General features: G+C 50.9%; 1 protein-coding gene across 1 annotated transcript; it reads left to right on the plus strand.

Moving 5' to 3' along the window:
• Positions 1-16844: 16844 nt before the first annotated feature.
• On the plus strand, positions 16845-25680 carry LOC141992802 (protocadherin-10-like). The gene is made up of 4 exons (XM_074962142.1): positions 16845-19438; positions 23677-23735; positions 23851-23939; positions 24449-25680. The coding sequence occupies exons 1-4, from the start codon at positions 16871-16873 to the stop codon at positions 24706-24708; spliced, it is 2976 nt and encodes a 991-aa protein (XP_074818243.1). The 5' UTR covers positions 16845-16870; the 3' UTR covers positions 24709-25680.
• Positions 25681-25911: the final 231 nt, after the last annotated feature.

Raw genomic sequence — 25911 nt, forward strand, 5'->3', positions numbered from 1 at the left:
CTCAGGTTCTTACAAAATGGCCTGGGGGAAGGGTAACAACTTCCTTATGGTTATGGAACTTACCCAGGATGTGGGAGACATCCCCCCCTTGTCTGATGAGGAGAAGGGAGTTGGACATGGGTCTCCCCATTCTCAAGTGAGGGCCCTAACCACTGGGCCATGGAATCACTCTCTCACTCTTTCTGGCCCAGTGCATATTTAATTATTTACACAAAGTGGAATGGCTTCAAGAGGAGAGATTGAGAAAGCCCCATATCAGAATATCGCATAGTCCTGTGGTTAGGGCACTCAGCTGAGAGGTGGGAAACCCTTGTCCTCATCTGGCAGAGGGGGAAAATTGAACCAGGGCCTGCTACATCCTGCATGAGTTCCCTAAGCACTCAGCTAAAGGGAGGGCCTCCTTTGCTTGCCCTCCCTGGCCGTTTGATATGGAGTTAGGCATGCTCTGATCAGGCCACCCAGGAGAGATAGGCAGGGCAATGCCTCCCTTCACCTGGATTGAGGATCTCACTGGGGCTTAAGTGCGAGGTAGGCATCCAGGCGCCTATCTGAGGCAGCAGTTTGCATGCCCAGAGGCAGAAATTTACTGTCACAGGGGACTTTCTGCAACAAAAACTTAAGTGCCTATAGGGTTAGGTGGCAGCTGAGCAGGGGCTTTGTGGATCACAATGCTGCCAAAATCTTGGCTTTGGGCTCCTAATCCTTTTGTGGATCTGGGCCTCTATCTTTAAAGAGGGATAATTATATTTTCCTACCTCATAGAGATGGTGTGAGGCCTGTGAATGTTTATAGACAGGTTTGTAAAGTGGGAAATATTATAATGCCTGTCACTGGTAGAAGTGGGAATAAATATCAGTTGCTTCTGACTCCCAGTCTTAAACTTGCTCACCCAGGGTCAGGGGCCAGTTGGGAGGCTGAAGGAGAAGGATATATATACTAGAGATGAGCTCCTGGTATTGGAAGTGCTGGCAGGTTCAGAGCAGGCCAGTATATTAGGCCTTTTTTCACTCATACTCAGCACACCAGTGTTTAACACTGACTCAAAGTAGAATGGACTTTTCTACTGGGCATGTGCTGGGGCACATGGTAAAATGGAATCAATATTCATTGCTCAAAGTCAACTAAAAATCATCTTTATTTCACACTTTTAATTCACAGGCCAAGCGTGAACACTTTCAGTCTGAAAGGTGGTTTCTAAAAGTTTTGAGCATCTGAAAATGGGGGGGGGGGGGGGTTCAAGAGAACTGATTTGTTGCTTTAACTAGTTTTTTGCTGCCAGATGTACACTAAAATAATTTTTTAACACATAGTGTGTATGTTCCCAATGTGTTTGTTTATTTATTATTAAAATTGTACCTAGAGGCCTGTGTCAAGGATCTGGGTTCCATTGTGCTAGGTGCTGTACACACATTACAAACATGGTCCCTGCTACAAAGGTCTTACAATCTAACTGTAAGATAAGAGACAACATGAGGGAATATAGCAAACTAGACAGGACACTGGGGTGTGGGGAGGATCTTTGGTCTTTCTTTTTTTCTGTCTTCACTTCTCTCACTCTTTCTTTCCTGCTCTTTGTCCATCACTTTATCCCTCTCTCTCTTTCTTGGTACTCTTTGCCTCAATCTACGTGCCTAAATTGCATATCTAAAAAAATCAGTTTCCCCTCGCCCAGCTTCATCCCTCTTCCATCCCTTCTTCAAATGCTGCATCCCTTCAGCTTCTTCCCTTCTCTCACTCTTTTTCCAAACACATTCTTGTTTCATTTTGCTGTTGACTTTCCCATCACTTTCCTCCCCTCCCCCCTCGCTTTCACCATCCCCTCATTTTCTCCCATTTCATTCTCTCACTTTGTCTCTCTTGCCCCTTCTGTGACAGTTTGGGGATCTGTCTGTGTAAACTTATGAATTCCATTTTATTTATTGGCTGAGTGAAGTGAGATCTTACACTCATTTGTAATGGTCTGTAGATCAAAGAGCCGGGAGATGGCAGCCATTAACACCTTCCAGCATAACACCACCCTATCCCAGCTCTACTCATCCACCCAATGGAATTTAAAAGGTTGACAGCCTGAATGATTTATTTCCCAGACAGAAAGTAGAGAAATTATGATGGGGGAGAAAGCAGGAATGGGGGATAAGAGAGGGGACACAAACCCCCTGGCATGATGGGATGGGGAGAATGGGGGATCTGGGGCAAAAATTGGGGACTGGTCCTGCTTTGAGCAGGGGGTTGGACTAGATGACCTCCTGAGGTCCCTTCCAACCCTGATATTCTATGACCTACAGTCTTTGTTCCTAACTGTATGACCTTGTCTTTAGCTGTACTAAATCTTGTGTTGTTCAAGTGAGCACAGCTCATTAAGCTACCCAGATCACTCCATAGAACCAGCCTGTCCTTAACATTATACCCCCCACATAGGGATAGCTCAGTGGTTTGAGCATTGGCCTGCTAAACCCAGGGTTGTAAGTTCAATCCTTGAGGGGGCCATTTAGGGATCTGGGGTAAAAATTGGGGATTGGTCCTGCTTTGAGCAGGGGGTTGGACTAGATGACCTCCTAAGGTCCCTTCCAACCTTGATATTCTATGATTCTATGGTATAGGGAGAGGTGGTGTCAAGTTGCTTGCAGTGACTCAAGAGCATGAGTACCAACCTCAGGGCAGACTGTTAAGAACCAGGGCACAACCCCCAAATTGGTTGTGAATTCTATACTTAGATTTCACCAACCAATTATCAAGTGGAAACTCCTCAGGCACTGTAACAGCCTTACCATGAAGTCACAGACAGTCTCCTTGGGTACTCTAATCTAGTTAGCAAACCCAGAGGAGCATACATTTGTGACAGATGGTCTCTTACACCTAGCATCCCAGCAATATGCAGGTTACACAAAGGACCGTGCACTTACCCCAGGTCAATTGCTTCTAAGAGCTCACACCAAAGACAATGCTTGTAGCTAATTCTATAATAAAACTATATACAAATGTATTAATTACTAAAAGGAAACGAGAGTTTTTACAAGGCTAAAGCAGGTAAACATATCTACACACAAATGTGTTCCAATCTTAAATTTCAAAAGGCAATAGAAGCGTCTATAATGAGCAAGCTCTGTAGATCCTTTAGGGCTAACCCAGGCTCAGCACTAGGGATCGCTTGCTTATGCGTGATAAACCTGGCACTCCAGAGTCCAAGCAGCATAGAGATACAGTTCCTTCTTGTTAGAGGTTTTTATCCCCCTCCTCCCATGTGCTCTGAGCTGCAAACTCAGCTGATGGGAGGAATCCACTTGCTTGACTCATCTCTATGAGGCAAGGGGAGCTGGCAAAACAACAAATGTCTTTTGTTCTCCTTATCGTCTCACAATAGTCCATCTGGTGTCGATGGACCTTTCCTGTTGGGCAAGACATATCACCTTTTGTTGGAGATCAGCACTTCACACTAGTTAATGTGCCTCTCCTGTCTGGTGATTTACACAGTCACAGAGGCTTACAATACAACTGCTCAAATATTACTTTACAGTATGGGATACAGATGTTATAAATGAGATTAATGCATGCAGCAACTCAGATGCATTCAATAAAGTCTAAATAGTAAATACATTCTTATAATTCTAACACCCAGGTGAGCCAGATGGATTTTAGCCATGTATTTGAGGCACGGGGATCTTGGCATGAGCTGGCACCTGTTCTGCTGCATCATAGGGTGTAGAGGGGCAGAGAGCCCCTGGCATTGCGGGGGAAATGGGGGACCTTGGTATGAAGAGAGGGGGAAATGGGAGAACACAGAGTAGGGTCAGTGTGAGGGAGAATGGAAGACCCTGTTATTGGGTGAGAGGAGAATTGGGGGACACAAGAGCCCCTGGCATGTGGCAGAGGAGGGAATGGGATGGCACAGGGCTGCTGACATGGGGGGAGAATGGTTAACCCTGGAGGTGGGGGATCAGGAATGGGGGACACACAGAGCCCCTGACATGAGGGAGGGCTGGGAGGATAGTACACAGGGTGGTTGTAGGCCAGATGAAGGAATACAAGGAGCCCCTGGTGTATGCAATGAACTTGGCCTAGAGAAACAGAGTTTGCGACCCTCTAGTGAGTATAATCTTTAGTGTGGATTAAAACTTCCATTTCGTGGCAGACTGTATCAGTGAATCAGAAACAAGGCCAGCAAACACCCCCAGCAACGGTACAACTCTACCCTGGTGGGACAATGGGGATTGCTAGAACTCTCTGCCAGCACTCCTACCCACGGGCTGGAGAATGGAAAAATCCTCAAGAAGAAAGGATGAAAAGGTGTCAGAAACCTGCTGGGAGGGAGTATGCGTGCATGTGCGGTAATCCCCTCACCCCACTCCTCCCGCCCCAGCCTGAGCATGTGGTTGGAAGAGCTGCCATTTTTCTCCTTCTGATCACATGACATGGCCTTGCAGACTGTTTTGTACTAAAAAGACGTGACTTCTGATCGATAGGGCCATTCCACCACCACCAGCAAAAGATACAGCAGCATACATGGGGGAAGGAGGGACCTGCCCCCCCAACGGACACTGACCAAAATCCAAAAGACTCTCAAGAGTAGTGAGGGCACTGGAAGGAGGGGTTTGGATCAGGTGTTTGTTGCATTTCCATAATCTGTACCTCTCCTATGCCTTCTAAGAGTAAAGTGTGTGTGTGTTTAAGAAATTCCTTTGTAAAGTTTGTGCATTACTTTCTTTAACTGTCACATGGTCCCCAAAGAGTTAAGCTATACACCAGCATGCCTACAAGGGAAGAGATCTGGGGAAGAGTGTGCATAAACTACTGGTGGGGCTCAGGAGGGCTGAAGCACTGGTTCCAGAGACAGCTGGAGTGCGGGGTCCCATTGCCAAGAGAGATGTCAGATCTAGTATCTGCACCTGAGGAGCACACCTGAGTGATCCAGAGCTTGGAGCAATGACCAGTCCCTCACCAGGCCAGGGAGCTTGAAAGCATGTGGGTCTAAAGGCAGGGTCTGGTTATAACAGTCTGGCAACTGCCCACAAGGGGGCAGGCAGGGCTATGATACCTTCCCCTTTCCATATCTTTTATCACTTGATATCTTGACTCATTCTCTCTCTCTTCCCCTCCTTATTTTCATCCTCTCTTTATCTCCTTCTCCTGTCTTCCCAGTCCCTCTCCTGAACTCATTTTCTTTGCAGTCCATTCTTCTGCCCTTGGAAGGTGACAAGGGGCTTTCTTCTGCTCCCAGCCTTCCATACACAGAAGGGAGCTGGCTGGGTTTCCATGGGGAAGTTCAGTTATCAAGAACTGTTAGGATCACCTCTCCCAGAGTACAAATGGGGAAACATCATAGATTCATAAAGTTTAAGGCCAGAAGGGACCTTAGATCATCTTGTCTGACCTCCTGTATTATTGAATTACACTGTTACTCCTGTATTGAGACAAATAACTTGTGTTTGGCTAAAGCATCTTCCAGAAAGGCAGCCAGCTGGATTTGAAGACATCAAGAGATGAATACATTACTTCCCTTGGTTATTTGTTCCAATGGCTAGTCACCCTCAGTTAAAAAATTGTGCCTACTTTCTAATTTGAATTTGTCTGGCTTCAGCTTTCAGCCATTGGTTCTTGTTCTGCCTTTCTCCTCTAAAGGAAAGACCCCTGTAGTACCCAGAATTTTCTCCTTGTAAAGGAAATCATACACCATCATCAAATCACCTCTCAGTCTTCTTTTTGAAGAACTAAACTTACTGAACTCTTGTCTCTCACTGGGCTTGTCTCCACTTGAAACGCTACATGGCACAGCTGTGCCGCTGTAGCATTTCAGCGTAGACACTGCCTATGCTGATGGGAAGGAGTCTTCCATTGGTGCCGAGGCAGATTATGGTTTTGTCAGGCCCCTGGGCCACAGCAAGTGGGGCTCCCCACCCCTTCCACCTGCAGTCCCCCCAACCCCATTTTCCCAGCAGGAGTGCTAGGGAAATGGGGTCAAGGCACAGGGCTTGTCCTGCTCCACCTGCTCACCCAGCAGTCCTGCCAGGAAGCAGGGTTGGGTCAAAGGGGCACCCATTTTCCCCCAATTCCGCCACTGCATTGGTGTAGGTAATCTCCTCCCTGAGAGGTGGTAGCTAGGTTAATGGAAGACTTCTTCCATCAGCCCAGTGCTATCTACACCAGGGTTAGGTTGCTCAAGGCACACCCCTGAGCAATGTAGCTGGGTCAACTTCGCTTTTTAGTGTTGCTCAGGCCACTGTAAGGCATTTTCTCCAGCCCTCAAATCATTTTTGTGGCTCTTCCCTGCACCCTCTCAAATTTGTCAACAACCCTTTAAAAATGTGGGCATCATAACTGGATTCAGTATTCCACTATCAGTCTTCCCAATGCCATATACAGAGGTAAAACCACCTCCCCTACTCACTAGTCTCCTGTTTATACATTGTGACAATATGGCAGATGGTAGTATGGCGGATCCTGCACTTTTCTTGGCAGGGGGCTAAGATACCCCCCTTCCCCCTGCCCTTGGGGCACCAAGGGCCTGGCTAGTAGCCCAGGAAGGTGGTAGAGGAGGGAAGCACAGGAGGGGTCTGGGTTTGCTCCCCATCCCAGCCCCTCTCAACCCCTGCAGGTTCTTATCCTCCTCCCCCTTAGGTGGGGTACCTTTAGTCCTTAGACACTGGGGAAAGGGCTCCCTGGTTTTTCAAAATTCCAATTCCAATTCCAATTCCAATTCCAATTCCAATTCCAATTCCAATTCCAATTCCAATTCCAATTCCAATTCCAATTCCAATTCCAATTCCAATTCCAATTCCAATTCCACCTCCTCTCTGACTACCTGAAGCAGGGAGGTTTAATAGGTTCCTGACATGGCCTTAATTGACTACAGGTGCTCCAAGTAATCTGTAGCCTCCCTCCCTAGTCTACAGGGAGCCTCACCTTAATTAGCCTAGGGTTTATATATTTCCCTTCTACCACTGCTCACTGGCTCTCCTGTCGAGTTACTTGTGCATTATGATCCCTAAATCATTTTCATATTCACTGCCTTCTGCCTGGGGATGTATAATACTCACCGCTCCCCCCCCCCCCGCCCCAGGCAGAAAGCTGTTGTGTGGGCACACTGAAGAGGGGGAACACTAAGACAACATCAGGATAAGGGAGAACAGGGAGCTGTCTCTCCTGGCTTTTAGCAGAAGGGGCTTATGCTCCTTTAACAGGCACCAGCAATGGAACCTGCTCTTCTCTGGATCCTTGGACTATGAATCAAATCCAATCACCCCTTGTGACGCAGCAGGGAGGGGGGAGTGTTGACCTGGAAATGTGGCAGGGGAGTTTCAATGGGAGACCTGAGAGCCTGTAACCTGAGCCAGGAGGGGGAGGGGGAGGTAACACCTCTGCCCAGGAATGTGAACAGAGGCTGCAGGAGAGAGCCTGCTGGGGGGGGGTTGTTAGTTTCAGTTTGGTGCTGGGTGGTGGAACGCAGGGAACCCCAGGGCTGGGGTCTAAGCTCCCTGCTCCCCCAGAAGAACTTGACTGCGGGGTCCTGGTTGTACCCACAAGCTCTGCTTGAGACTGTGTTCCTATTAGAAAAAAGAAAAGGAGTACTTGTGGCACCTTAGAGACTAACCAATTTATTTGAGCATGAGCTTTCGTGAGCTACAACCCACTTCATCGGATGCATACTGTGGAAAGTGTAGAAGATCTTATTATATACACATAAAGCATGAAAAAATACCTCCTCCCACCCCACTCTCCTGCTGGTAATAGCTTATCTAGAGTGATCACTCTCCTTACAATGTGTATGATAATCAAGTTGGGCCATTTCCAGCACAAATCCAGGTTTTCTCACCCCCCACCCCCACAAACTCACTCTCCTGCTGGTAATAGTTTATCTAAAGTGACCACTCTCCTTACAATGTGTATGATAATCAAGGTGGGCCATTTCCAGCACAAATCCAGGTTTTCTCACCCCTCCCCCTCCCCCCCCCCCACAAACTCACTCTCCTGCTGGTAATAGCTTATCCAAAGTGACCGCTCTCCTTACATTGTGTATGATAATCAAGGTGGGCCATTTCCAGCACAAATCCAGGGTTTAACAAGAACGTCTGGGGGGGGGGGGAAGGGGGATAGGAAAAAACAAGGGGAAAGGCTACCTTGCATAATGACTAAGCCACTCCCAGTCTCTATTCAAGCCTAAGTTAATTGTATCCAATTTGCAAATGAATTCCAATTCAGCAGTTTCTCGCTGGAGTCTGGATTTGAAGTTTTTTTGTTGTAAAATAGCGACTTTCATGTCTGTAATCGCGTGACCAGAGAGATTGAAGTGTTCTCCGACTGGTTTATGAATGTTATAATTCTTGACATCTGATTTGTGTCCATTTACTCTTTTACGTAGAGACTGTCCAGTTTAACCAATGTACATGGCGGAGGGGCATTGCTGGCACATGACGGCATATATCACATTGGTGGATGTGCAGGTGAACGAGCCTCTGATAGTGTGGCTGATGTTGTTAGGCCCTGTGATGGTGTCCCCTGAATAGATATGTGGGCACAGTTGGAAATGGGCTTTGTTGCAAGGATAGGTTCCTGGGTTAGTGGTTCTGTTGTGTGGAATGTGGTTGCTGGTGAGTATTTGCTTCAGGTTGGGGGGCTGTCTGTAGGCAAGGACTGGCCTGTCTCCCAAGATTTGTGAGAGTGTTGGGTCATCCTTCAGGATAGGTTGTAGATCCTTAATAATGCGTTGGAGGGGTTTTAGTTGGGGGCTGAAGGTGATGGCTAGTGGCGTTCTGTTATTTTCTTTGTTAGTAGGTGACTTCTGTAGTAGGTGACTTCTGGGAACTCTTCTGGCTCTATCAATCCTATTGTTCAATAAACCTTCTGTTTTACTGGCTGGCTGAGAGTCACAGTGAATCCCAGGAAGAGGGGTGCAGGGCCTAGACTCCCCCACACTCCATGACACCCCTCCCCATGGAAACTGCTGCTTCTCTGGCAGGGACTAGCACCTGCATCTTATGGGGGAGCAAAAGAAAACTGCTGCTTCTGATTCAGGTGGAAGCAGAGGAAGAATTGCCCTCATGTAACCTGGAGGGAGTAGATGGCAGAAGACATCTACTGAAGATTTGCCCTGTCTGTTGCTGAGAGAGGTCAGTGCCTCAGAGACCTGTTGGATTCATCACTGCTCCTGAATTCCAAGACAGTGGGGATGTTTTAATGCCACTTCCCACCTATGGCTGGCCAAGAGGATGCAACTTGTCCTCTCTAATAAAAGGAGTACTTTTCTTTTTGCGGATACAGACTAACATGGCTGCTACTCTGAGTCCTCTCTAATGTGGACCTTGTAGCAGTCATCCACCTCTCTGGCTCTGCAGTCTGAACTACTGCGTTTTGCTTCCCATGCAACTGCTCTCTAAGACCTCCTGGAAGCTTCAGAGAGGAAGCAAACAATTATGGACATTCCTGCAAGGTGCTGAGCAACTCCTGGTGGCTCTGAGTGCTTAGTAATGGGAGTTAAGGATGCTGAGCACTTCTCACAGTTGTTCAGCACCTTGCAGGATCAAGTCTGTGAGGTCAGGTTTTCTAGGGCCCAGCGCCCTGCAGCTCCCCCAGTGATAGTTATGGCCAGGCTTTCAAAAGAACTCACCTGAAAATCCAGCCACTTACACTGTTACAGATGCTGAGCTCTTTTGGAAATGTGGCCCTTACCACCATTGCTCAGACCTTTGTATCTCTTCCCTGCTTGCTTCTGAGCACAATTCAGGATGTTAATAACAACTATCAGGGCTCTGATGTGTCTAGGAGCCAGCTCCCTGAGAGAGGCCTCACAGATTCTGCCCCATTGTGGCAGCTGAGATCAGCTGATCCTTTTTGCTGTAGGTAACTGGAAATGAACTCTCCAGGAGGGCACCATCCCGCCTTTCAAGCCAGAGCCTGTGCTTGGGCCCTTCAGGGCACAACAGAAGACATATTTATTTGCTTTTTCACTTGATTGCATTTCATTTCTGCCTTTCATCCCTGACTAACATGGGTTATTAGAGACTGTGGCTCTGAGCACTGGTGCTGCTAGCATTGTCTGATGTGTGTGCCTTTCAGATTTTGCATCCCAGCACATGGAGGCAAGCAATCTGCCCTATAAGAGTTAATAAATACAAATTCCTCATTGACACAGTCACCTCACTCCCCTAAAGGTGCTGCTGTTTATTTTACCAATTTAATCCAGGGAGTCAAAGCTCCTGGAGGGAAGGATGGATGATGATTAACTCACAGAGGCACCTACTTCACATAACATATCCACTTAGTGAAAGCAGCCCTCACCAAAGGGGAAATGGCCTGCTTGTCATTTGGCTTCACAAATGCAACCTGCAAATGAGTCACCAAATTAATAGCAATATTGTGGGTCTCACAAACAAGCAGTGGCCTTTATAATCTCCATATATGTGCTCCCTGTGGCAGCATCTGCCTTTCAGGCAAGTCTCAAGCTTTACACTGCTGACATTTCAATGGGAAAATAGAGTAACACACACACACATTTGTGTGGATGGTGGATTTTATACCCATGTTAGAATGTTCAATACAGGCATAAACAGTCAGCTTTTGTTTAAATTCCTCAGCGATTCTTCTAGTGGTTTGTTGAAACAAATAATGTTATAACTGTGGTGTGCATGGAAGTGGAATAACAACATAGGCCAGGCAAGGCTGAGTGCCAGCAGGCAGCTGGAGAAGCTTCCCCCATGCAGCTTTGCCAAGGCAGCTCAATCCTAACCTGCAGCACCTCTGCTATTTCCAGCCTGGTCCCTCACACAACTCTGCCAATGCACATCAATGCTGACCTGCAGCACGCCTGCTCTTCCAGCCTGGGCCACCCACACAGATCTGCCTGGGCACATCAATTCTGACCTGTAGTAACTGCTATCTCAGTCCTGGGATCACCACACAGGTCTTCAGTCCTGATCCGCAACCCTTCTGCTGTTCTAGTCCTGGGCCTCTTCCAGAAATAGGCTGTCAGTGGTGCAGTGGTTCTGTGGCACAGACAAACCAACCATGGAACAGGGTGAAGCCAGATCTATTTCCATGTGTGACGTAGTCAAAATTGACAGGTTTCAGAGTAGCAGCCATGTTAGTCTGTATTCACAAAAAGAAAAGGAGTACTAGTGGCACCTTAGAGACTAACCAATTTATTTTATGCTCAAATAAATTGGTTAGTCTCTAAGGTGCCACTAGTACTCTTTTCTTTTAGTCAAAATTGGAAGTTTAACTTTACAGGTGCCATATAAGTGCATTGAACCAGCACATGGCCCAACTCCAGGACCTAACCACCATTGTGCCACACTTCTTCTCCCCACCTCGCAATGGACTCCCACACCCCCCAATCCACACGCAAGAGACAGTGGAGCAGAGAAACTCGCTCTACACTTCAATCTGCCAACAATCCTCCTCAGTCACTACATGGAGCCTCCCACGATACACAGCAGTTCCAGAGCCCCTGTCCCATTGTGCTTTGGACCCCCTGGTCCCCCTCCAATACCCTTACCTCCCGCACTGTGCCCTTCTGCTGAATCAGGACCCTTGTGTTCCACACTCCACTCTGTGGAGATCTCCGGTTCTGCACTTCCTTCACTGCGCTGTGCAGCTCCTATCCCCAGCCTTCACTCAGCCAGCACCCCCACTTTCCCTTGCTCTAGCGAGCCCTCTACTACTCCCTTGCCCTTGGTTTCTCCATTGCGTTAATCCCCTTAGATCCCAGATACATGGGGAAAATAGAGATGGGGTGACGACAGGAAAGGGGGTAGTTCCGCAACAAGTAGGGAGCAGCAGAGAGCCATCATAAGAACATAAGAACGGCCACACTGGGTCAGACCAAAGGTCCATCCAGCCCAGTGTCCTGTCTGCCGACAGTGGCCACTGCCAGGTGCCCCAGAGGGAATGAACCTAACAGGTGATGATCTAGTGATCTCTTTCCTGCCATCCATCTCCACCCTCTGACAATCAGAGGCTAGGGACGCCATTCCTTACCCATCCTGGCAAATAGCCATTAATGGACCATGAATTTATCCAGTTCTCTTTTAAACCCTATTATAGTCCTAGCCTTCACAACCTCCTCAGGCAAGGAGTTCCACAGGTTGACTGTGCGCTGAGTGAAGAAGAACTTCCTTTTATTTGTTTTAAACCTGCTGCCCATTAATTTCATTTGGTGGCCCCTCGTTCTTATATTATGGGAACAAGTAAATAACTTTTCCTTATTCACTTTCTCCAAACCACTCATGATTTTATATACCTCTATCAGATCCCACCTTTGTCTCCTCTTTTCCAAGCTGAAAAGTCCTTGCCTCTTTAATCTCTCCTCATATGGGACCCCTTCCAAACCCCTAATCATTTTAGTTGCCCTTCTCTGAACCTTTTCTAATGCCAGTATCTCTCTTTTGAGATAAGACCACAGCTGTACACAGTATTCAAGATGTGGGCGTACCATGGATTTATACAAGGGCAATAAGATATTCTCTGTCTTATTCTCTATCCCTTTTTAAATGATTCCTAACATCCCATTTGCTTTTTTGGCTTTTTTTCCCCATCAACAAGGGAAGGATGGGGAGGATAGATACCAGGCAAGGGAGAGAAAGGGGAAGGCACCGGCAGAGGGAGGGAAACCAGAGGGAGGAATAGGGTAGGTGAACCATCCGGGAGCAGGTGAGGGCCCTGTAGAATGAGCAGGGGGAGCTTACTGGGGAACAGGGATGCAGAGCCACCAGGGGGCAGGAGGGGAAGTAACCGGGCCCCCACAAAAAACAGAGAGGTGGCAGCCCCAGGAAATACCAGGAGGAGGAGGAGAGCAAGGAAAGTGGAAGGAGAAACAGCAGGGAGGCTACAAGGGTATGCCATAGTTTGCGGGGAAGGAAGGTCCCTGGGGAGAGGGAGAGCTCCCTCTGAGAGCTCTACCAGCCAGCGGAGGAGAAGCCTAAAGGAATAGAAATCGTGCAAAACTTAAATGACGAGAGAAGAGCAGGAAAGGAGGAGGAAGAGAAAGAACAAAGGGAAGCCAGGCGAGAGGGGGAGACAGTGAAGGAAAACGCCTGGGAAAGCGGAGAGATTGCAACTCTGGAGTATGGAGAGAGAGAAGACACCGTGTTTCCATGCGGGGAGGGGTGCATGCACACTAGCAACGAGGATGAAGCTGAGAAGCAGATTGAAAGGGCCAGGAGGCGTGGAGGGGGAAGGGAGACCCAGACAAAAGGGTACATTTTTTTTATTTGAAAAAGACAAAAGGAAGAGATTTCGGAGGGGTTTTGTGTTGATTTTGTTTTTTGTCCATTTGCAAAAAGTCTGGTGTTGGGGAAACCAAACGCATCTGCGCTCCGTGCCAATAACCCCAAAGAACAAGTGGCAACAGATGCCCAAGAAGGAGGGTGCAGGTTGGAGACGTGTGTAGACGTGACCATTCCCGGGGCCGTGTTTGTAGAGTAGAATTCAACCCCAACAACATCACCGGCCCAAGCACGAAATACTTGAGTAAGGACCCGATTCTGCCACTGTTCTCCCGTTGCTTCCAGGAATATGGTACTCTGGAGAGTGGCAACCCCAGGCTCTTGGTGGGCCAATGGGAAAGGCTGGGATGGCGAATGGAGAAGGCCGGGGTTGTGGTCATGGCGAGCTGGAGTGAGAGATGCACTGAGTGGGAAATAGTGAGAGTTGCCGATTAAACGCTAGAAGGATTTGTTGGCTTGACGTAGTTGGGATTGTAAAGGATCCTTGACTGGTAGGCGGGGAGGTCCTGGGGCTGGTGCCTTGTTCAGCTGGCAAACTAGGGACAGGTGCCGGCCGTGGTGGGTCCTTCTCTGGGGCCAGGCGAGCGGGAGAACGGCTCCAGTGTGAGCTGGGAGCACTGTTGAGTGCTTTCCTGCTCCTCTAGGGAAGGTGCTACGGCAGGTGATTCCTTTTAACTCTAATTAGGTGTGAGTGCTGGAGAGTCGCCTTACCCTGTTCTACATAAGAGGGAAGCTACAACGGCCTATTTTAGGGACCTCGTGAGGCGGTGGGGAGGGAAGTTTGGAAACCCTGAGTCCAGGGAGGCTTTGCTCGCTAACGGGCGGGGCGGGGGGCGGGACATAGTGATGGTACAAGTGAGACTGGGGACCCATTCTGGAGCCTGTATTCCGGCCTCGTGTTGAGCAGCGCCCTGGCAGCCGTTATCGGAGATGCTGGTGCCAAGGGAAACCTCTTTGTGTTGGGGATCTTCACATTGAGCAGCATCCTGGCACAAGGTGTCGGGAAGCTTTTGGTTTCAAGCTGGTTTGTGGGGCTCCCTGCATCATACAGCTGTAATGGGATTATAGGGAGAGGGACCTGAGAGTCGGCATCTCCCTGATCCACCTGCTTCCCCCCGCTAGCGACGGACCCTTCCCCCTGGTTCCCCTAGTGAGTCCGCCCCAAGCTCCCCAGCCTGGCGCTGAGCTGTGAGTCACACACCTAGCCTCGCCAGGACAGCAACTGCCCCGCGCTGTACCGGTCCCATCAGTCCCCTCGGGCTTTTGCTGCACCACTATACCAAGGGGGCCTGTGCTGCGCCCCTGCGGAGCCCCCCAGCTCCCCACCAGGACCGTCTCCAGAGCTGTGGAACTTCTCATCCCGCTAGCTGCCCTTATGCCTCCCCTCCAGACACTCCTCGCCCTGCCGCCGGTCCTAGCACGCCTACTGCAGCGTCCCGGACACCCGGAGCTTACCCCGTGCCACAAGTGTCAGGAGATACTCAGCCGCCAGGAGATACTGACTGCCCATCCCCCTCTCGCTCCCCAATGCTCCACCGGGACTTCCCGGGCCCCCCCCTGGACCACCACTGAGCACATACGCAGCCCCCGCCCCGTCCCCACTGATCCTTCCAGCCGCCACCGCTAGCCTCCCAGGCCTCCCCACTGCTCCGTCGGAAACCTCCCTCTGTGCCGCATTACTTCACACCCCGCCCCGTCACCGACCCCCCTCCGGTCCCACCCCACCTTTGGTATCCCACATACCCCTTCCCCTCCTGCTCTGGACCCAGAGCACCACCGCTCCCCTGAATCCCCTCCCTGATCCCGCCCAGCTCCTTCACAGCGGGGCGGCCTGGTTTGTACTTGGGTTGGCTGGTTGGAGGGGAGCACCGAGCGTGGGAGCTGGGGATCTGGTAATTTCACAGAGACAGCAGACATCTCCCGTCCCGATTATTCCGCACAAAGCCTGAGCAACAGACAAAGGGGGGAAGCGCCCGCACCGAGCTGCGTTTTGTAAAACATCACCGCAGAAATAAATCTGAAGCGCCCGCACCGAGCTGCGTTTTGTAAAACATCACCGCAGAAATAAATCTCCTCTGAGATCTGCGCCTCTCCCAATCCCTTAAATCGATTAACAGATTATCCCTAAAGCCTGGAGAAGTCGCTGGCAGTTTCCATCCTTCTCAACTAGGAAGAGGATAAGCGAGTAGTTTCCTGGCCAATAAAAGCCGGTATCATATATGGAGGTTTCTGAAGAAAATGTTTAAGTGAGCGCCGGATAATCCAATGGAGAAATCTTAATTGGGTGCCTCAGGGAGAAAAACAGGACGTGTTTCAAATAAAATGAGTTCTATTGGGAATCGCCATCACAGCTGGGCTTGCTGCTCACATTTAGGGGGATCAGAAATGTGGCCCGGGTGTGAGAAGCCCTCTCGTTACGCGGACCCCTGCCCCAGACATCCCCAACCCGGCTGCCCTCCCTTCGGGAGGGGCGGCTGAGACACCTCAGCAAAAGATGCAAATGAGGAGGTTTAAGGGCGAAATTAACAAGCAGAAAGTTGGCCTCAGCCTCCCACCGGCAGGCGCTGGCTGGAGCCTCAGCCCGCACTGCAGGTGTGTGCGCTGCTGAAGAAAGGTGAATGTAAAATCTGTGGAACGGCCAGCCACACGGAGCCCCCTTCGGGCGCTTTCCGCCATCTCTGCTCTCACAGCGGGGGACTCCGCTGGATTAGGGACTCTTTGGAAATCCTGCAGGCTCGAAGTGGGCAGGGTGTTGGGGAAGCAGAAGCGGGGGCCTTTCTCCATGTCTCTGGGCTGATGGAATCAGCCTTGAGCCGGCTGTCTGGGATGTAATCCCCTTCTCTGGTAATTAAAAAACTCAGCATTACAAGGAAAACGGTGTGCAGTAAAATGTAATCAATTCTGTGGGAGCTTAACCATCTGTTAAAGGTTAAATCCATGCATAGAGGCTGATGTCAGGATATTCATACGGAGGATTTGGTTTTCGGTGTGTTTCGGGCTTTTTAATCTACCACGAGGATGAAGAAAACATCTGTGGGAAAATATTACTAGCCCCATATTGATCTGCTCAGGGCTCGAGACGCTGTCGCCCAGTAACATAAACTTCCTCTCTCCGGGCCGAGAGGCGAAGGCCAGGCAATGGGTCCCCGCGGGGGTGGGCCCTAGTGGGCGGTGTGCTCAGATTTAATGGGAGTCGTGTTCTTTCCGTTCAAACAGGTTTTTTCTTTGCAATAAAGTCGCTGGGGCGGAATCCGTCTCCGTCAGGCAGTTCCGTGCCACGCTGGGAAGATACCTGACCTTTTCCTGTATGGAAATGATTGCAATCTCCCGGGCATTAGCATGAACACATCGCGCTCTCTCCTCCCTCCCTGCCTCTCTCCCCTCGCCCTGGTCTGCAAAGGGTTAACTATTCCGGCAGTAATTACAGCTCCGGCTTTCGACTCCTCTGTCCACCAATGCGGTGCTGAAATGCGAGGCGGGTCCTCCCTCCGCTGCTCAGTCTCTGAGCCCGAAAGTAGTTGGAAGTCCAAGTGTTGGACAAACGCAAGTGGGGGAGCGGCAAAGCAGCAACGGCGGCTCTCTCAGGTCCGGGCTAGCCACCGCACCCTTCGCTTCCGACGCCTTCTGCCCCGGGAGACAGCGCAGGCTCCCACTGGATGGCACGGGTGGTCTCGGGTGAGCCTTATCCCTGGAGGCGCTGCCGGAGCAGGGGCCCCGGCGCTATGGGGGCTGGAGTCTGGGGCAGCGGCTGGACTTGGAGCCGGCAGATGCTGCTGCTTCTGGTGACTTCTTGCCTGGAGCCGGCGTCCGGCCAGCTGCGCTACTCGGTCCCCGAGGAGCTGGAGCACGGCGCCTTCGTGGCTAACATCGCCGAGGACCTGGGTCTGGACGTGTCCAAGCTGTCGACGCGGCGGTTCCGCATCGTGTCCCGAGCCGGCACCAAGCAGCATCTGGAGGTGAACTTGGAGAACGGGATCCTCTTCGTCAACGAGAAGATCGACCGCGAGGAGGTGTGCGAGGCCGGCGGGGCCTGCCTGCTGCACCTGCAGCTGGTGATCGAGAGCCCGCTGGCGCTGTACCGCGTGGAGGTGGAGGTGCTGGACATCAACGACAACGCGCCCAGCTTCCCCTGGCCGGAGTACGTGCTGGAGGTGACCGAGTCGGCGCTGCCCGGCGCCCGCTTCCCTCTGGAGAGCGCGCAGGACCCGGACGTGGGCACCAACTCCCTGCGCACCTACCAGCTCAGCTCCAACGGCTTCTTCTCGCTCGAGGTGCAGACCCGCAGCGACGGCAGCAAGTTCGCCGAGCTGGTGCTGGAGCGAGCCCTGGATCGCGAGCAGCAGCGCAGCCACCGCCTGCTGCTCACTGCCCTGGACGGCGGCCTCCCGGAGAGGTCGGGCACCGCCGGAATCCTCGTCACCGTGCTGGACGCCAACGACAACGTGCCGGCCTTCGACCAGCCCTCGTACGGGGTGAGCCTGCCCGAGGACGCGCCGCCAGGCACGCTGGTCATCAAGCTCAACGCCACGGACCTGGACGAGGGCACGAACGGCGAGATCGAGTACTCCTTCAGCGGCCACGCGCCGCCCCGGGTGCGCCAGCTCTTCAGCGTGGAGCCGCGCAGCGGCCAGGTGCGCCTGGCCGGCCCGCTGGACTACGAGCGGGCGCGCCTGCACGAGCTCTACGTGCAGGCCAAGGACCGCGGCCCCTCGGCGGTGGCAGTGCACTGCCGGGTGCTGGTGCACCTGCTCGATGTCAACGACAACGCGCCGGAGGTGAGCCTCACCTCGGTTTCCACGCCGGTGCTGGAGGACGCGCCGCCGGGCACCGTGATCGCCGTGATCAGCGTGCTGGACCGGGACTCCGGGGACAACGGGCAGGTGAGCTGCGAGATCCCCCGCAACGTGCCCTTCCAGCTCCAGGCCGCCTTCCGCAACTACTACACGCTGGTCACCACCGCGGCGCTGGACCGCGAGGCCGTGCCCGAGTACAACCTCAGCATCACGGCGCGGGACATGGGCTCGCCTGCACTGCTCACCAGGAAGACCCTGACCGTCCAGGTGTCGGACATCAACGACAACGCGCCCAGCTTCCTGCAGCCCTCCTACAGCGTCTATGTGCTGGAGAACAACGCCCCGGGCGCCTCCATCTGCTCTGTCAGCGCCGTGGACCCCGACTGCCGGCAGAACGCCTATCTGTCCTACTCCATCGCCGAGGGGCACATCCAGGGCATGCCCGTGGCCACCTATGTCTCCATCAACTCGGATAGCGGGCACATGTACGCGCTGCGCTCGCTGGACTACGAGCAGATCCGCAACTTCCAGGTGCAGGTGCAGGCGCAGGACGCGGGCTTCCCCCCGCTCAGCAGCAATGTCACCGTCAACGTCTTCATCCTGGACCAGAATGACAACTCGCCGGTCATCGTCTCGCCCGTGCCCCGCAACGGCTCGCTTGCCACAGAGGTAGTGCCCCGCTCAGCCGACCCCGGCTACCTGGTGGGAAAGGTGTCGGCCGTAGACGCGGACTCTGGGCAGAATTCCAGGCTCTCCTACCAGATCCTGCAGGCCACTGACCCCAGCCTCTTCAGCCTGGCCCTGTACACGGGAGAGCTCCGCACCATCCGAGCCTTCCTGGACAAAGATGCCACCAGGCAGCGCTTGGTCATCCAGGTGAGGGACAACGGGCAGCCGCCGCTCTCCGCCTCTGTATCCCTGCTGCTGTCCGTGGTGGAGAGCATGCCCGAGACCCTGTCCGATTTCAACGAGCTCTCCCTGAACCCCGAACTCTCCTCCTCCACGCTCACCCTCTACCTCATCGTCTCACTGGGCTCCGTGTCTTTCACCTTTCTGGTGGCCATCATCATCCTCACGGCCATCAAGTGCCACAAGGACCGGCACTCCCTGCATGGCTATGGCTGCTCCCTCCCCGCCTGCTGCTGCGTGAGGGCCAGGGCCTCGGCCAAGGTCTTCAAAAATTCCAACGTCAAGCCCCAGCTCTCCTCGGGCAACAAAGTGCCCACCAACTGCCTGGAAGTGGCAGGCAGCGGCCCTCCAGGCTACTGCTACAAAGTCTGCCTGACCCCGGAGTCCGCCAAGAGCGACTTCATGTTTCTAAAGCCCTACAGTCCGAGTCCCCCGAGGAACAACGAGAAAGCCGCCGAGGACTTACCAGGGCCGGGCAGGAAGGCCCGAGAGGCCAATAACACCGTCAGTGCCGCCAGCCAGGTAACCCTGCCCTGCAGTGCAGGCGGTGGGGCTCAGTGAGGCGCACGGGGAGACAGTGCCATGAGACACCCCTTCAAGAGTTAGCCCGGCTTTCCCCCTTCTTCTCTCCCTCCCCCGCCCCCTGGAAACGAATCTGAGCGGGGAGAAATCCTTTCATTCAGGCACAACTTTTTAAAGATAATTACCCGACCCTTTGATCAAGTGGCAGTGTCAGAATTAGTACCCGTCATACAGCAGGGAATTCTCCAGCACGCTCCTTACTCATTCCAGATAATGATTTGGGGAACGTCAGGCTCATTTTAAATTAGGGGAAGTAGCAGAAAGCGCTCAGAAGCAGCAGCCCAGCTCCTATTAAGACTGAAATAGGGACCGTGTCCAGAAAGCCAAGGGCTGTCTCAGGAGATAACTGTCCCCTTTTGAGGGCTCTCGCTTAGCCTCCGATCGCGGCTGCACTGCCCCGTAGCCTTCCTTCAAGAGAGCCAGACCTTACACCGGCGCAGCAAAGCAAGCGGTGGTTTAAGCCTCTTGAAATTTCACTCTCTATTCCGTATATCCCCTCCGCACATATTACACGCGGCACGAATTACTCAGGCGCTCGAGTGGCCCATGGGGCTTTTCAGCTCCTTTGTCTCTATAAGAAATTCAGGCAGATACACCCGGCTCAAGCAGATTCAGATGCAGTCGCTGCCCAGTGCTGCATCAGTACCCGCACCCAGTGCTTTCCTACTAGTGATGATCCTTTTCGGGTTTTATTATTATTTATAAATCGCCCTAAGTGGCTTTGTTGGAGGGCGGGGGAGGTTTCATGTGGTGATTAAAATCCTTCCCAAACTAACGAAGGGAGCGAAGGGTGTCATGCTGCAGGATTGCCTCTCCAGTCCTTACACTTGAGACCTGGTATCTTGTTTGGTTCTTTCAGGGGCATCTCCTTGCCTTTGTAACTGAGATACTTCGCCATTACCCCATTTCCTAAGGACACCACTTTTCTCCTGGCATCTCTTAAAATTAATGCTGAAATATTAGCTGGAATGCTGAAGGGGAAGAGCACTTTGCAGAAGACAAATGCCTGACATTTCGGTGAACTGATCACTAGATGGTGCAAAAGCCCAGACTCTGCGCTCGGAGAGAAAAAAAGATTTAAAGAGATTTTTATGTCAACATTCGTTAGGTATTTAAATGAATAACGTCTAATTGTTTAGATGAAATACTCTTTCAATAACGCGATTACTGGGGATGGATGGGGATGAGAAGTCTAATCCACTTACAAACATTTTACTTTAACAAAATATCCCTTTTTAAAATAAGCACAAGACATTCTGTAGACAGGTTTTCTTTTTACATTTTCCCTTGGATCATTGGACACAGTTGTCTAATATGTTAATGCGATTTTCCTCCAGTCAGTTACAAACTCCCTCTAGTGACATTCCGCACACAGCTGATTTCCACGCCTTTCCGCCTCAGGCGGGTGTAGGGAGATAGCAGACTAAGCCACCTCAATCGAAACTAACTAACTAATAATAATGAAAAATGTTTACAAATATTAAGAGAAAAAAATCTGTAATGAAAGAATGGATTCAGATTTACAGACGGGGGTTGGGAATTAAGGTGTGAAAACTGGGATGGGGGCAAGAGGGAGAAGAAAGGAGGCGTGATCTAGTGGGGGGAGACAAGTCTGGAAGGCTTCGCTTTCGGCTTTGTCAGAGATTTCCTGTGTCTCTGTGCCTCAGTTTCCCCTCTGTAAAATGGAGATAGTATTACCTCACAGAGGTGCAGTGAGGTTTAATTCTTGGATGTCTGAGAGGCGCTTTGAGAGCTGATGGATGGCTCTGTTAAGGGGCAAAGCAAGTTGTTATCAAACCTAGGTTTCAGAGTAACAGCCGTGTTAGTCTGTATTCGCAAAAAGAAAAGGAGTACTTGTGGCACCTTAGAGACTAACCAATTTATTTGAGCATGAGCTTTTTCGTGAGCTACAGCTCACTTCATTGGATGCATACTGTGGAAATTGCAGAAGACATTATATACACAGAAACCATGAAACAATACCTCCTCCCACCCCACTCTCCTGCTGGTAATAGCTTATCTAAAGTGATCATCAAGTTGGGCCATTTCCAGCACAAATCCAGGTTTTCTCACCCTCCGCCCCCCCCCCCAAACTCACTCTCTTGCTGGTAATAGCCCATCCAAAGTGACCACTCTCTTCACAATGTGTATGATAATCAAGGTGGGCCATTTCCTGCAGAAATCCAGGTTCTCTCACCTCCTCACCCCCCTCCAAAAACCACACACACAAACTCACTCTCCTGCGGTAATAGCCTATCCAAAGTGACCACTCTCCCTACAATGTGCATGATAATCAAGGTGGGCCATTTCCAGCACAAATCCAGGTTTTCTCACCCCCCCACCCCCATACACACACAAACTCACTCTCCTGCTGGTAATAGCTCATCCAAAGTCACCAGTCTCCCTACAATGTGCATGATAATCAAGGTGGGCCATTTCCTTTTGATAAGCTATTACCAGCAGGAGAGTGGGGTGGGAGGAGGTATTGTTTCATGGTGTCTGTGTATATAATGTCTTCTGCAATTTCCACAGTATGCATCCGATGAAGTGAGCTGTAGCTCACGAAAGCTCATGCTCAAATAAATTGGTTAGTCTCTAAGGTATCAAACCTAGGTTACCAAGTGTCAGCAGAACACTAGAGGGCTCAGTTATGTCCGAACAGTTACTTTGGTTACTACCACGGGCTAGTTGGCTTCAGAGGCGCATTGCTTTCGGAACCGAGTAATTGGCCTGATTCTTACCTCACTCCCACCGCCGTAACTCCACTGGCTTCTTTCTCTTGTCTGTTTTCTGGAGCGAGGGCGGGCGGAGGGCGGAAGGAGATATGGCCGGAGCGCACCCCTAATACATTTCCCACCCCTCATGCTGCCTCCCAAGGCAGGGAAGCCTGGAATTTGGAGGCCCACTAATCTGCCTTTTCAGTTACTGTCACCTCTACGACATTTAAGTTTTTACCCCTATATCCTCAGATACGGCTTCCCTGATTCGGACTCGCTTTTGAACTCACACCAGGTCAATTACCAGGATCAACTGCACCCAGTTGGCTGAGAAATCATTGACAGGACAGGAACCGCAGCCTTCCAACGTCTGACTAAATGACAGCGAGGCAGGAATATTAAATAAACCTGTGGAACAATAGTGAAATAATTGTGTTTTTTTAACGCAAGCCAAATCAGCTACAGCTTCCATTTCACAATCCAGGGAGTCTGACACTGAGATTAAAAAACCGCTCTGGCTACAGCCAAGTTGGAGTCTGACCGAGAAAACAGAATACAAATGAGCCTCTTTGAAAACCCTGCTTGCTTCTCCATTCAGGTTTGTATCTGATGTTCCATCACCTCCTATTCTTTGAAGGAGACGGATTAGAAGAACAAGCAGATTATTTAGACCGGCAACGTATTTACAGAGAGCAACTGAAGTGGGTTAGAGTGCGGGCCAGAGAGGGTTTTCAATGGATTTCTGGAAGCAGAAGGCTTGTTGCTTCACTGGTGAAACATAAAAGATAAGACAGCTCCCTTTGTTAGTTGTTCTAAACGCAGAAATCATACAAGCAAGCAGCAGCTTTGTTCCTGCGCTTTGGCAGGGACAGTAATTAAATATTGTAATCTGAATGAGATCCGAAAGCAGACCAATAACTGGATGCGGAGTGACAGCTTTAGCTTTCAGTGGGAAAGGTCAATATTCCTCCCCCGGAACAAGGAGAATAGGGCAGCATTGCCCTGCCATTTGCCATGTGTCTCTGCCTTGCACTTTTCACTCCCCTCGTAGAGTCAGGTGTATGGGTTCTTGGAGGTGATTTTTTTTTATCAGAGCTGGAGATTCTGTCGAGTGATCAGTTTCACACCACCCTAGGAGATATACCTAGAAGGCATCTCACTTCTCTTGCTCTAGAGATCATTTCCCACCTCTTTCGCAGTGTAGCTAATTCATCCCCTGACCACATGGAACCTGGGCCTTCAGTGGCTTCTCAATTCGCCCGAAAAGCAGGCAGAGTTCATCTAGCTCAGACCAACACAACCTGAGCCAAAAGGATCTAACCTAATTCATTCGATTCCCTTTGCAGTGAGCATTAAGCACTCCACGCTTCTTTGGGGGGAGATGATGGGTATGGCAAATCCATGCGCCCTAAAGATGGAAATTCCATGGGTCTAATGTTGTATATTTCCTGTGTTTTACAGATCAAACAGCCCAATGTGGACTGGCTGCCTACAAAAACCCAGCGATCAGCCCTGAAAAGGTACCAGAATCCAATACTTAGAGGGCATGGGGTAAAGTGGGAGGGACGGTTATTGCTGACCTGAATATGAGTGAAGTCTTCATGGCGTCTTTGTTGTCTTGCTGGTTCTCTTTAGTTCGCAGAGTCTGGAGGACGTAGGGGGAGTCCGCAGAGGAGTCCAGAAAGAGCACGACAGGCTGCGTACCCTAGTCACTCCAGTCTCTGGTTAGTGTTGGGTGGTGCAGAACATCACACGCCTAAAGTCTAACCCGGCAACTCCCAAAATGTCTGGGGGAACCGAACCAGGCTGCCAGCCTAAGGCCATACCTGAGCCTTTCATTCCCCACCAGCGCTGTAGGTGCTTTATCCCTCATCGGAGCCCGGGCTGCTCCAAACCCTAGCCTCACCCGAGGCCAGTGCACCACCAGGAATGGGCGTGGGGAGCGGTGGTGGGAGCACTGGGATGTTGGAAACGCATCATGGTAGTGAGAGGAACCTTTCTATGTACCAGCCACAACAGCTGTAGGGAGCAGAACTAGGGATGTAGAGCGGTAGTCCGGCGGCACCGGCCTGCAGCCCAGCCCCTAGAACGGATTCATTTCTTCCTACCCCAGGCTTGTTAAAGGCCGATTAAGAGGCACTGGATGTGTGTGTGTGTGTGTGTATTTGGCTGACTGATCCTCTCTGGTCCCCAGAAGCTTTTCCCGGCGCTAGCTAACGTTTGCTTTCTCCAGAATTCCAGAAGGCATCCGGGGCCTCCAACAGCATTTGGACCCCCAGGTACGGCCCCCTGTACCCGCCGCACATCCCACCTCTGGATTACCAGCACAACGTTTATATACCAGGGACCCCAACCATGCTGGCAAACAAGGAGGGGCCCCACTGCCTGGATCCGGAGGACAAGAACAGCTTCTCCACTTTTGGGAAGAGGAAGAAAATGGCCACCTATTGCGACATAGGCGATAGCATGATTATCAACAATGACTTAAAATAATGGCTGCCGGAGGAGAGCGCCGGGCCAGGGCAGCTCTGTCCGTGTTCCTGGTGAAGCTGAGATGGGGACAGTTGCCTTTTCCAGCCTGCAGCTTTCATGAAGTGCAAGAAGCAGTGGGTCCTTCTGTAGGAAGTGCCCTCCTTGCTAATCGGCTGAACCGTGCGATGCATTGCCTGCAGCCTAGGTACCTATTGCTGTAATTTAACCAAGTCCAGTCTCCGGCCTGCAGCTGAACAGAAAGGGAGATGGATTTGCAGCACTTGAACCGAGAGAAGGAATGAAATGGGAGATTGGACGAACGATATTAAGATTCTTCCCATGTCATTCTGCAGGGGCGGTAGCTGGTCTGTGTATTAGTGGGTACATGACCGTTTAGTAGTGGGTGAGAGGATTACAGAAAGGATTTGCCTTGTGTTAAGCACATCCCCATGCCGATTTATTTTGGGGGCCGGAAGTCCGAGTAGCCCTCGGCCATGTCTCGCGCATTTCAAGAAGCCTTTAGCAAGCTCAATTTTGTAACTATTGTAACTTCTTTCCTCGTGGGGCTGTGTGAATGTATCAAGTACACGTGTATGTTTCTGACTGTTTAATGCACTGGAATAGCTGCAAAATGCCATGTTAAAATCAAGAGGGCTGGGAGAGCTACTGGGGTTAAAGCAAACATATATAGTACTTGAGGGAGAACTCTCTTTCCATAAATTAAGAAATTATGGAATAATAATTTATTAGACCTGTATCTCAGATCTGTCACAGGGGAGACATGAAGGCAGGGCACAGCATGCTGAAACCAGCCAATTGTTTCTGGCCTCACTGACAGTTAAAACACATAACTAAACAACTGCCAGGTGTTGTAATTTTTGATCCGCTCATCTGAAACGAAAATCTCATCTGGTAAGGCTGGTTTTTATTATTAAAATTATAACTGAAAGTTTCCAGGATCTAAGAGTTCTTAAAGAGAGAGTTTATGGGAAAGTCTCGAGTTCCCAGGCGTGGAAGGGACCCACACTTCCTCCTCTTTGTGGTCTGTGATGTGGAAGGGGGGTGGAGATTGGGCAGCCGGGGGACGCACAGAGTGGGGCTAGATCATCTTTTCTACTTAGCCTCCCTCAGGAATCTCAGGAGTTCTGAAGGCAGAGACCCTGGTTATGGTACCGGGGTCTTAATGAAACCAAGTTGCCATGTAGCCGGGGACCCCGCATAGGG

Source organism: Natator depressus, chromosome 8, assembly GCF_965152275.1.
Source record: "Natator depressus isolate rNatDep1 chromosome 8, rNatDep2.hap1, whole genome shotgun sequence".
Classification (NCBI taxonomy): Eukaryota; Metazoa; Chordata; order Testudines; family Cheloniidae; genus Natator; species Natator depressus.

What these genes read in the sequence shown, in the direction of transcription:
- LOC141992802 (XM_074962142.1), top strand. Translation starts at nt 16,871, where the DNA reads ATGGCACGGGTGGTCTCGGGTGAGCCTTATCCCTGGAGGCGCTGCCGG. An exon ending in CCGTCAGTGCCGCCAGCCAG is followed by an intron (nt 19,439 to 23,676) that starts GTAACCCTGCCC and finishes TGTGTTTTACAG; the next exon opens with ATCAAACAGCCCAATGTGGA. An exon ending in CAGCGATCAGCCCTGAAAAG is followed by an intron (nt 23,736 to 23,850) that starts GTACCAGAATCC and finishes GGTTCTCTTTAG; the next exon opens with TTCGCAGAGTCTGGAGGACG.